Below are 12970 nucleotides of genomic sequence, written 5' to 3'. Positions count from 1 at the left end.
TAGCTAGGATTCATGGGGCCCCATAGCAAAAAACTGTACGGGGCCCCAGGAATCCTGTACTCTCCCCTACCCCCCCCCCCCCTCGCCAAACACAGACAATGACGCACATATACACACACAGAGGCACCATTAACATATATACAGATACGCCACTGACATACACACATATATACGCTGTAATGTGATTACACTAGTGCAGATGTATACACCATGAATAGACTGTACACAGGGAAATCATCTCAGTGTAATAAGAAATACTCAACCAGAAATAAGAGAAAATGCAGCAGATAATAATGGTGGGTTCTTTTATTAGAGCCCAGCATTAATAGAAGCTGCTGCAGAACATCTTTGGGAGCAAACCTGTCAACACTTGGGACACAACTGACATACACAAACACACACATATACACACCAGTGCTACAGACAATACTGACATACACACACACATATAACCACAGATACATACACATACTGACATATACATATACCCACAGATACATATATACACACACTGACATATACATATACCCACAGATACATATATACACTCACTGACACACATACACAGCACTTACAGCTCCCAGGCTTCCCCCCCTCCTCCTCCTGTAGTCCGGGCTGATCTTCACATAGAAGTATTGAGGACCCATGGGTCATGTGACTCAAACGTCCTTCATCCCTCTCATGTGCCGTGCAGGACCTGGCAGGTCCTGCTCCTCTGTTCAGCCGGCTCACCCGGCACTACAGTGAGGGGGCTGAACAGTGCAGTGGGGGTCCCTCTTCCTCTCTGGACCCCTGGGGGTACAGTGGTCGGTACCTAGCATGAAGGCAGGGCAGGCTTCCTCGGGCCCCCTTCCTGCAGGGGCCCCATAGCAGTCGCCTTCCCTGCCTTCATGGTAGCTACGCCCCTGGTACAACTCCTGCAACAAGTCACAATTTTCAGATTTTTTGGAGTGGATGAAAGAGGAAGGAGGGGGGGGACCTGGGAAAAGGCTTTTTACATGCAGATAATGGCAGATTTGGCTAATAAACCCAATTACAAAGTTTCTTAAACTTGCCTGGACTACTGATTTCTGCAAAAAAAAAAAAAAAAAAATACGATTTCAAAATCGGATTTTTTTCTTAGGGACCTGTTCAGGTTTAAGGTCCTTTTTGACTGTACGACTTCAGGTTGGCAGAGGCTCTGGGGTGCCAAAACATAAAAAAAACTCCCCTAAAGGGACACCATTTAGAAAACTGCACCCCTCAAGGAATGTAACAAGGGGTGCGGTGAGGATTTGGACCCCATAGGTTCTTCACAGATTTTCAGAACAATTAATTTTTTTACACTAAAACGTCGTTTTAACTTTCAATTTTTCAGTTTTATGGTGCGTTCACACCTACAGGATCTGCAGCTGATTTTCTGCAGCAGATTTCATTTAAATAACTGAACACAGCATCAAATCTGCTGCAGATCCTGTAGGTGTGAACGCACCCTTACAAAACGTGTAGCGCAGTTTCTCCATAGTTCAGAAATACCCCACATGTGGACATAAAGTGCCAAGCGGGCGCAGGACGAGCCTCCAAAGGGAAGGAGCGCCAATTGGCTTTTGGAAGCTGAATTTCACTGGAATGGATTTCAAGGGCCACGTCGCATTTACAGAGCCCTCGTGCTGCCAAGACACTGGAAACCCCTCACAAATGAGCCCATTCAGTACACTACACCCCTCAAGGAATCTAACAAGGGGTGCAGTGAGCATATGGACCCCACTGGTGACGGACACAAATGTGGAACAATGTGACGTGAAAGTGAAAAATTTCATTTTGAATGTTCCCGTCATGAAGGGGTCCATATCCTCACTGCACCCCTTGTTAAGTTTCCTCGAGGGGTGTAGTTTCCAAAATAAGCCCACTTGTGTGTGTGTGTGTGGGGGGGGGGGGGGTTCCACTGTCTTGGCAGCACGGGCCCCTTGTAAATGCGATATGGCGTTAATCATCCATTCTAGCCAAATCCCACCTCCAAAATCTAAATGGCGCTCCTTCCCTTCGGAGGCTTGCCCTGCGCCCACATGGCGCTTTATGTTCACATGTGGAGTATTTACGGACTCCTTGTGAAAATGAAAAATTCAAGGCTAGACCAACATTATAGTGTAAAAAATTTTATATTTCAAGCGTAACCGTCATTTTTTTGAAAACATTAAATATCAACAGTTCAAGCGATTTTAAGAAACTCTGTAATAGGTTTTATGTACTAAAAGAGTTTCCTTCTGTAGTGAAAAAGCAATCTCCCAGCCTCCCCCCTCACATCAGATGAAGCAGGATTTCTGTCTCCATTATGTGGCTATGGAGAGGGGAGGGGCTGTTAGGAGTGAGTGAGCACAGAGCAGTCCTGCACAGCACAACACCCTGCAATCTTCTCTCAGTAAATTCATAGATCAGCACTGACCTTTCTGACCACAGAATCCAGCGTTTTAGGTGCCCAGAGAGTCTACAAACAGCTGACCTTCATGTCACCTCTTCCTGCTCCCTCATCTCCCTCGGCCCCTCCCCCCTTCATAGGCTTACAATGGAGAGAGCAGAGCCCGTCTTCACTGGCTTCTCTGTAATGAAGACGTGTTTGCCTGATAATGCACAGATAAGAAGTCAGGGGGGGGAGGCTGGGAGATTGCTTCTTGAGTACAGAAGGAGGCTTTTTTGGCTGATGAAACCTATTACAGAGTTTCTTAAAATCGCTTATACTACTGATTTCCGCAATAAAAAAAATATGACAGTTAGGCTTTCAGTTTCCTGACCCATTGTTCCACATATGTGCTAGTTTCCAATGGGGTCCATATTCTCACTACACCCCTTGTTAGATTCTTTGAGGGGTGTAGTTTCCATAATGCTTTGGCTCAACAGGGGCCTCGAAATCCATTCCAGCCTCCAAAAGCCAAAAGGCGCTCCTTCCCTTTGGAGGACAGGAGTCCATCAAATTCAACCTGTGTTGATCCAGAGGAAGGCAAAAAACCCTAGTAAGTCCTTCCTGTTCCCCCTCTTACGCCACACTCTGCACTTCTTCTAGGATCTCTCATTTTCCAGTGTGGGGGACGTCACCTGGAAATTATTGTCCTGGTGTGATACGGGGTCCTTCATATCCAGTAGCGCTATGGGCCCTCTCCATGGCTGCCAAATATTAGGGCTCTAATTACTGCTTCTCATTGTGGATCGTGCCACAAGCTACAGTAGCTCGGACAGCAAGGGACCGGAAGAGGGGGGGTGCTGGTATAAAAGTTATCCCCGTACAGGTGGTGGTGACCTTCATCTAGCAGTGGGAAGAACCGTTCCCAAACAATCTTACCACTAACTACTAGGATGTAGGGGGGGGGGGCATTCTGGGGGTTGGATTTTGTGGTCCCTTCCAGTCTAAATATGTGTACCCTGAGGCCCATGTGCAGTAGGAGCCCCCTAAATTTTTTTTCACTTCTGCTGCATCAACAGGGGTCATCAGGTCATCAGAGATATAGAGTTTGAAAAAGTCTATTTCTCTGAGGCCTGTGGGTTTAATTTGGATTCCTGCTCATGCTACAAAGCCAGGAATCTGGGGCTCATAATTTTGGGGGGCGGGGTCCAGATGGGGTCACCTATCTGGTGGGCGGGGGGCGAGAGTAACAGTAAGAAATAAAACTGTACGCCAAAAAAGGAGTTGCTGATAAATGCAGTACTTATCAGCAGACAGTGGCGTTGGATATAGAATTTTTTTTTTTTTTTTATAACCAGGAGGGGGGAAAAACCCCTACGCCAAACAGAGGTTGCTCATCTGCGGTGCACTTATGTGCAATGCTGATCAGCACTCAGCCGCGTAAAAAAGGTGGGGGGGTGGGAGAAACACTACCTGCACACCCCAGCTACTGATCAATGTACAAAATACACTGATTGGCCGCTAGGGGGCAGTAGAACTAAGCTGCACTGAAACAGCCGAAGATAGATGACAGGGAGCCGAAGATACACGACTGGGAGAAGAGGACAACATGGAACCGCCGGTTCTTCGCTCTGAACGCCTGGATCAGGTGAGTATGATGCACCTACACCACATCCACCTGTTCTGCACCCCCCAGCTACCTAGCTGAGGGGTGCAGAACCAGGTAAAACTTTTTGTACACATTTATTGCAGTGATCGTCCCGCCAATCACGGCGTTCAGGGGAATGGCACCGTGGCCACCTTCATACAGGACATTAATGGCGATTGGTGCTGTCTCAGACAGCATCCAATCGACATTGATTTCTGGGTCACCGATGACCCCGAAAGCTGAATTTAGCTGTAATTGGCGTAAATGTATGCCCGTTTACGTTAAGACACAGGCTGTGGAGCGTACATTTATGCCCACAGTCGTTCAAGTGTACCTCTCGTTTCATGTTTTTTTTTTTTGCAGAAATCAATAGTCCAGACGATTTTTAAGAAACTTTGTAATTGAGTTTATTAGGCAAATCTGCCATTATCTGCAGTCAGAGAGACTTTCCCTATTCCCCCCCCCCCCCCCCCCCCCCCCTCTCTCTCTCATTCACTGCTCATTATCAGGAAATCTCTTCTTGTTTACATCAGTTGAGCTCTGTATAATCTATGGAGAGGGTAAAGGGGAGGAGGGAGATTAGTCGCCAGCAGAGAACAGAGGATTACACAGTGGTAATGATAAAAATGCTTTGTTCGGCTAATAAACCCAATTACAACGTTTCCTAAAAGGAAAAAAAACAGTCGAGATAGCTTACATTTCAGTGCCGCCTGCCCCCTGGATCTTGTTAGGACAGCCCACCTGAGTAGGCCGCACTGCTGGAGTAGGCCTCACTGGCACCTGGCCTCACCACCAGAGCAGGGCGCACTGGAGTAGACCTCACTGCTGCCTGCCCCCGGCTGCACCCCCCTTCGGGCTAGCACTGCCAGAGCAGGCCGCGCCGCCCCATCAGACCTGCAGCGCCAGAGTAGGCCTCACTTCCGCCTGGCTCAAAGCTGCACCGCCACGGAGGAGGCCTCACCGCTGCCCCCCACCTCCCCGTTTGGTCTCAGGCTGGTTAGTAAATTATTTATGTATTTATGTTTGTGGGTGTAACCAAGCTTTACCGGGCTTCTGAGTGGGGTCACTAAGCTTTGCCGGGCTTCTGAGTGGGGTTACTAAGCTTTGCCGGGCTTCTGAGTGGGGTCACTAAGCTTTGCCGGGCTTCTGAGTGGGGTTACTAAGCTTTGCCGGGCTTCTGAGTGGGGTCACACAGCTTTCCAACTATTATGACAACTGCATGTCATGTCTCCGATTGTATTGTACGTCTCATCCACTATCTGGCTCAGAATTTATACAGCATAGCCTGCCAACTTTATGTGTTATCATCTGCATGTCATATGTCCGATTGTCCGTTACGTCTCATCTCTGGCTCAGAATCTGTATATACAGCAGACCCTGGCAACTTTACGTGTTATCATCTGCATGTGAATTATCTGACAGTATTGAACATAATAATCCACCCCTCTCTTCTTTTTACAAGTTTATGTGATGTCTAAAACTGTATTATGTTTAGCCTGACTAAAGAAAAATTCACAGAAACTCCACCGGCTCAAACTATCAACTCTATAACCTGTCCTTATTCTGTCTTTCCTATTGAAATTGATGTTGCCTATTGTATATTGCGTAACTATATGAGCAACTATAATTTATTTTTTATACTGTAGTCTAAATGACACGTCAGCTGATTGTAGAGTTGCCCTTCACAGCCCGGTGTGGACCCCGAGGGGTTTCTGAGGTTCTGCTTAGCATCTCCACTGAACCTACTGTGGCACATACAATCTGTTTCCATGCTGCATAATGTTAGGAGTTGAGGCCCCTCTGAGACTCGGCGTAAACCCCGTGTAGTGTAAGCAGGCATCTGTGCTGTTTAATATGGAGTGTGGCTAATTGGTTACAAAGTATTCATATTTTACAAAAAATAATATATATTTTATTGCAAAACATTTTTGGCTAAGAAAGGTTACCATAATGTTTTCAACTATTTTTTTTATTACAGATTCAACATGCCAGCTTGCATCGTTGAGGAATGTAAACCCTCTAGTAGAGAGGGAGAAGATGTCATACTGCACACGTTCCCTAATGAGAAAGAACGAATAAAACAATGGCTATTATCCATTAATCCAAACATGCCAAATATTGATGAGAGGGTTGAGGAAATTTTCAGTTCAAAGACTCAAAAGCATAGGATATGCTCTGTGCACTTCCAACCCTGCTGTTACTTACATAACCCCAAAACAGGGAAGAGAAGACTTACCGCCACTGCGATTCCTACTATTTTTCCAAGAAGAGCTCTCGCTACAGAAGATTTTTCCGGAAGTTTAGTATCACCCCCATTGAAACGAAAGAGAGTTGAGGGCAATGGTCAAAGTTATGTAACACTCAAAGTTGGTGATAAATGTCCAACATGTCGCCAAGTCTTTACTGGAGCACGCACAACCTCATCTACTGGAACTTCAGAAAAATCTACAGAAACAGCAGAAAAAGCCACCTATTTCGATCGGTTCTACGGAACTAAGAGTAAAAAGGTTCAAGCCACAGTTCGCATGTTCTCAGTAAAAGTGCAATGCAAATTATTGAAGGAAAGAAAAAAAATTATTCCACAATCTCAAAAATCAGCTGTTTTCCGTAAAAACACTTCAACAGTTTGGACTCCATCCACACAATTTACTTCAACGACCCAAAAAAGTGCCGAACGTCTACCTATGGTCTCTGAAATCTCAACCAATCAATCAGAAATCGCCAGCTGCTCCAATCTACAAAATGTTAGTTCCGAGTTTTTATTTCAAGATGAGCATCTAACTCTTATGCAGTGTCCCGAAATCTCATCGGTTATGTTGAGGCAAGCTCCAGATGCAAGTGGTTTATATAGTAGTTTTACTACTCAAAGTAGCACGCCCCATGATAAAGAATCTACACTTCATCCCTCTCTTATGGCGTCTTCATCAGGTTCAACTGAGGGAGATTCAAATGATTCTCTATTTGAGGATGCAGAAGAAGAGAAGACTCTATCAGAAAACAACTATGAGTACAGTGCACCAATTTTCGTACACCCCATCAATGAACGCAAGTTCTTAGTTTATGAGAGCTGTTTAGATGCCTTATTATTGAAAATTCCTTGTCAACATAGAGGAAGCTGTCCGGGTAAAATACAACGAATTGTGAAGAGAAACTGTGAATCCTTCATATCAGTTTATGTGGAGTGTACATTGCAACATTTTCAAAAAGTGTGGGAAAGCCAACCGAAAATAAATCGAAAACCCGTAGGAAACATCGAGCTGTCAAGTGCAGTTCTATTAAGCGGAAATACTTTTACAAAAATGAAGCAGTTTTTTTATCTGACCAACATTCTCGGTATATCTGAAAGTACATATTACAGGTATCAAAGGAATTTTCTCTTTCCTACCATTGATATACAGTGGAGGCGTAACCAGGAAAGAAATTTTGAAGCTTTGGGAAGAACAGCATTGTGCGTTGCTGGTGATGGACAATGGGACTCGCCAGGAAACAATGCGAAATATTGTATTTACACACTGATGGATGTTGATTCCCAAAAAATTCTAAACTTTGACATTCAACAACTCGGGGATGGAGCAACTTCTGTTGGTCTTGAGAAACTAGCTTGTAAAAATGCCCTAGATTTCCTGTTAGAGAAAGGAGTAAATGTACGTATACTGTGCACTGACAGGCATCTTTCCATATGTAAAATGATAAAGGACGACTATTCGGCCATTACTCATGAACTTGACGTAAGGCACTTGGCTAAATCTGTTGGCAAACGGTTACTGAGAGCAAGTAAAAAGAAAAACTGTTCAGAATTGGCAAATTGGATAGGTCCAATTAAAAATCACCTATGGTGGTCCTTCAATACTTGCGGGCAGAATCCAAATCTATTATTGGAAAAGTGGAACTCCTTATTATACCATGTCCAGGATGTACACAGCTGGAATAAAGACGAGTCTGACTACAATGGTTGCCAACACGCAGAACTGTCAATTGATACTCAACAAATACGAAAATGGCTTCATCCAAAAACTGCATCATACGAATCGCTGAAAAAAATTGTCATGGATAATCGCCTGCAAAAGGAACTAAAACATATCACCCATTTTTGTCACACTGGAGACCTGGAGGTCTTTCACAGCAACATATTGAAATACAGATCAAAAAGACAACATTTTGGAATCGATGGGATGCATGCCCGTACACAACTCGCAGCTCTTGATCATAACGAAAATGTGAACCGGGTACAAGCGCTTGTGCGGGAGGCTTCGAAAGCTAGCGGTGCCCTGGGATCCGAGTGTTTCAACAGCTCGAAGGCTGGAAAAGAATGGCTTGTACAGGCAATCTACGAACCCACTCATCAAGAGTTCCTCAAAAACATTATGAGAGAGGTATATGAGTTGGCTGCAGGAAATCGTAGCCATGATTGGGTTTCCGAAAGATCATCTGTACCATGTAACATTGCTCCAAAACCGATTAAACAGGAGATGATTGAGGTGCTGATTTTCTAAAATAGATTCCAAAGTGTAACTGAAACTAGATAGTTTAGTCTAAAAGATTTCAGCTACTGTTCTCTTCCAGTTACAGAACTTTTCAAGTACGTTAAATATGTTTTCAAATAATAATAATTTTTACTACTTTGTTATATTGCAAATTTTAGAATTTTATATTATGTCATAACCTTAACCGTAAATAAAATTTTTCTTTTTCCATCAAAACAATTGTTCAGATTATTTACTGATAGGGACGCTCTATGACCACATTGTGCACAATAGGAACACTCAGATACACCCATAATGACAGTTATAGAAAATTAAATTATTTTTTTTTTACAATTTTGAATAGTTTAGACTATATGTATATTTGGTTAGAAAAAAAATAAAAGAAAGAAAAGTAATTAAACAGTAAAACATTTCAAATAAACACCCACTCTGATATCACCGTAAGTAGCCCCTTCTCTTCCTCCATGCTATAAATATCTCCCTTTTGTCAAGACATTTAATGAGATCTCTTCTGCACCGCCACACTACTATAATCCCCATTCTCCTCATGTAGATATTCCCCCCTCCTGTGTCCCCCATCTCATCATATTCCCCCCCCCCCCCCCCGTGTGCCTGTGGAATTGTACTATTGGGTGACACAGGCCCCAGACCTTGTTACCTGGGTTGAGCGGAATGCTGAGGGTTCACTGCTCACACCCGCGCTGTGAGATGGAGTTTATAGGCTTACTGCAACTTTGCTCTGTCTGGACCAGTTCCTGGCTCTGTGGCTCTATAGTGGATACTGTCCTGCTCTGTGACTTCTCCTTGCCTTGGCGTGGGTTAAGGTTATCTTTTGGCTAGTCCTCTCCTGAGAGGTTTAGCACTGCATAGTGCTTAATATCGGTACTTGTAAGAGAAATGGTAACAGTGTGCTGTCTTGTGTCCTACCCTTGTGGGGTACTGGCTAAGACTGACCACTTTGGGACCTGGCAGAGGGCCAGGGCCCAGATGGGACTGCTGTGGAGAGCTATCTAGTCTGCATCCTTTCTCCACACCTTCCTGAGCAGAAGACTCTTGCTCCTCCCCCATCCGTAGGACTAATTACAGCGTGTATGGTGCTCTGTGATTGGGTGAAAAGAGTGCAATAGAAGAACAGAGAGGAGAGTGTGGTGTCCCACCACGGGTGTTGCTACTATTCACACCCTTCGCAAAAGTCTGTACTTGTTTGTGGTCTTGTTGCAGCTACAGTATTATCAAGGATGACCACTAGATGTCGCTATATTGTATAACTAAGGTCTAGAAGCTGCACAGTGTCTTTAAAGGGTTATTGTTCGTGTAAGTCCCTGATTCTGTTAACCAGTAGGATTACTCCTTTCTTCTGTCCTATCACCTCTCTTCTTTCCCCTTTGCTATTGCACTTTTTCCACCCAACCACAGCGCATCTTACACGCTGGTTAGGAAGTTAGACTCTTGGTTTAAGGGGGAGTTTAGCTGTCCACTGTGGTACTACCTGGGCCCAGGCCCTCTGCCAGGTCCCCTCTACAAGTTCAGTCTTAGTCAGTACCCCACATGGGTAGGACACAGAACAGCCAGCTCTTACAAACCTCTTTCTTGAAGCAATACACACGCTGTGTGATGCACTGTTCAGCCCTTCAAGAGAGGACTAGTCTACAGATAACCCCAACCCACGCCGAGAACAAGGAGTCACTACAGTGCAGGACAGTATCCGCAAAAGAGCTAGGAACTTATCCGGGTGCCGGCAGCAACCCGACAGGACACTGACCACAGGGGAGAAGGGTACAACCGGCCTTACACTATAAAAGCAGACGTGCCATCACACCTGTGTGCCCACCAGGCACTGACGTCATGTGATAAAACCCTTAAGGTCCGGCTGTATCCCAGCCATCCACCACAGGAGTGGCGTCACACTTCCATCTAGCAAGTGACTGGCCATCTCACCTGTTCAGCGTCCTCTGGGGGCATAACACAAGAGGTGATAGGAAAGAAGAAAGCAAGTATCCTACTGGTCTACAGATTCTGGTAACACAAACACAATAACCCTTTGTGATCCTTCAGCTGTGCAGATTCCACATACTAACGCATAATACAGTGACATCTAGTGGCCAACTCTTAATACTACTTTCACCATAATAAGACCACAAAAAGTACAGACTTTTGCGAAGGGTGTATACAACACCCCTAGTGGGACACCACACTGGCAGCTGATGGCTCCCTGCTCTGTGCCTCCTGGCAGCTGATGGCTCCCTGCTCTGTACCTCCTGGTAGCTGATGGCTCCCTGCTCTGTGCCTCCTGGCAGCTGATGGCTCCCTGCTCCGTGCCTCCTGGCAGCTGATGGCTCCCTGCTCCGTGCCTCCTGGCAGCTGGTTGCTCCCTGCTCTGTACCTCCTGGCAGCTGATGGCTCCCTGCTCTGTGCCTCCTGGTAGCTGATGGCTCCCTGCTCCGTGCCTCCTGGCAGCTGATGGCTCCCTGCTCCGTGCCTCCTGGCAGCTGATGGCTCCCTGCTCCGTACCTCCTGGCAGCTGATGGCTCCCTGCTCTGTGCCTCCTGGCAGCTGATGGCTCCCTGCTCTGTGCCTCCTGGCAGCTGATGGCTCCCTGCTCTGTGCCTCCTGGCAGCTGATGGCTCCCGGCTCTGTGCCTCCTGGCAGCTGATGGCTCCCGGCTCTGTGCCTCCTGGCAGCTGATGGCTCCCGGCTCTGTGCCTCCTGGCAGCTGATGGCTCCCGGCTCTGTGCCTCCTGGCAGCTGATGGCTCCCGGCTCTGTGCCTCCTGGTAGCTCTGTGTGTGCACTCTTATAGTGCAGAGCAGGGAGTCCGTGTCAGACTGGAGCCTCTGCTTCTGCACATATTTTCTGTGGGCGGTATCTTATTCTTATTAGTGTAGCACGCCCCGGAATATGCACACAGGAGCAGATACATCAGTCTATGGCTGATCTCTCTGCTCCTGTAGTCAGTGAGCGGTCATGCACATAATATATACGTGGCTGCTCACTGTGCAGGAGCTGCCAGTGCCGCCTGAGATTAAGACTTCACTTTGCCTCATGGCAGATGCGGCCCTGCTCAGTAAGAGCCTGACAAGATACAAAAATGTGATATACACTACAGACAGTATATCTTACCTCATCCTCTTCTTTAGGATTAGTGTCTTCATCCGTTGTATCTTCAAGACAATCTTCATCATTTTCCAAAAAGACAAATTGGCCTCAATTTATAAATGCCTATTGTCTATAATTCAATAATGTTATGAAATTATTAGTCAAGTCTATCATATTGTTTAAGGGCTAATGACCTCATCAGAGGACTCGGTAAGATCGACGTCTGCTTCATTGTATTCCAACAAAAACACTTCCTCTCGGGCACATAAACCATAAATGTAAGAATAATTTTAGGAATTATTGTAAAATATTGTAACATATTACAAGAGAGAAGCTTGTTGAACATCTGTATAAAATAGCATTATCCATTGGCAGACATGTAGAAATGGCCTATAACATAGATGGCTGCAGACATGGAGACCAAATCGTGGGGGTTTGATTGGCTGAGCGGCCTGTCAGCTGAGACAGGCTGCTGTGAAGCTGGAGCGCACAGGACCCGGGGAGAAGCACAGAGCAAGAGGAGCCCTGCAGCCTGAATTGAAAATTTTTTCCAGGGACACTTTAGCGTTGACGATAAGGGGTGTGGCTTATTGTGGGTGTGGTCTCGGTAGGTGTGGCCTATCGTGGGTGCCGTTAATGGGGAGTGTCTTGTCATCAGTGTTTTGGGTTATTTTTTTCCCAGAATTTTCCAGTTAGAACTTTACAGTCACAACAACACAAAAGGATGAAGGGAGTAGTAGTAGTAGTACAGGAATAGATGAGGGGTGTAGTAGTACAGGAATAGATGAGAGGTGTAGTAGTACAGGAACAGGGCTAAGAGTAATGGGGCAACATGAAACCTTGGTGACTGGGGCAGACTGGGGGTTGACTGGAGGTAGCTGGGGGAGAATGGAGCAGGCTGGGGGAGACTGGGAGTGACTGGGGGTAGCTAGAGCAGGCTGGGGGTAGCTAGAGCAGATGGAGGGTGACTGGAGCAGACTGGGGGTGACGGGGGGTAGCTGTGTGGTGAGCCCCCGGATGATTTTGTAGTGGTGGGGCGGCTGGTCACTTGCTAGATGAAAGTGTGACACCACTTCTTGAGGTGGATGGCCGAGATACAGACGGACCTTTAGGGTTTTGTCACGTGACGCCAGTGCCTGGTGGGCACACAGGTGTGATGGCACGCCTGCTGTTATAGTGTAAGGCCGGTTGTACCCTTCTCCCCTGTGGTCGGTGTCCTGTCGGGTTGCTGCAGGGTCCCTTGGGATAGTGTAGTCACAGGTGGCCAAAACGGTGTAGTGACCCTCCCAGATAGTGGTAGGACCCGTCACCCACAGAAAGGGGAGATGTCCCAAGGCCGTGGTGTACGTGCTGTGCAGGTGGTGGCCAG

The 12970-nt window shown here is 46.3% G+C and overlaps 2 protein-coding genes and 1 pseudogene across 2 annotated transcripts in view; 2 read left to right on the top strand and 1 right to left on the bottom strand.

The window, feature by feature from the left end:
- Positions 1 to 8705, top strand: part of LOC138797140 (uncharacterized) — an 11477-nt gene extending 2772 nt beyond the window's left edge. The window contains exon 2 of the mRNA XM_069976938.1: positions 6001 to 8705. Within this exon, the coding sequence (XP_069833039.1) occupies positions 6008 to 8515 (2508 nt within the window). The 5' untranslated portion in view covers positions 6001 to 6007 and the 3' untranslated portion in view covers positions 8516 to 8705. The remainder of the gene's footprint in view (positions 1 to 6000) is intronic.
- Positions 1 to 12970, top strand: part of LOC138797152 (zinc finger protein 84-like) — an 863099-nt gene that overhangs the window by 146762 nt on the left and 703367 nt on the right. The window lies entirely within an intron of this gene.
- The window catches only part of LOC138797148 (zinc finger protein 665-like), a 128557-nt pseudogene that overhangs the window by 91594 nt on the left and 23993 nt on the right, over positions 1 to 12970 (bottom strand).

This window comes from Dendropsophus ebraccatus, chromosome 7 (assembly GCF_027789765.1).
Source record: "Dendropsophus ebraccatus isolate aDenEbr1 chromosome 7, aDenEbr1.pat, whole genome shotgun sequence".
Taxonomy (NCBI): domain Eukaryota; kingdom Metazoa; phylum Chordata; class Amphibia; order Anura; family Hylidae; genus Dendropsophus; species Dendropsophus ebraccatus.
Note: the sequence above shows the minus strand (reverse complement) of the source record. Positions and strands in the feature narration are given on the sequence as shown.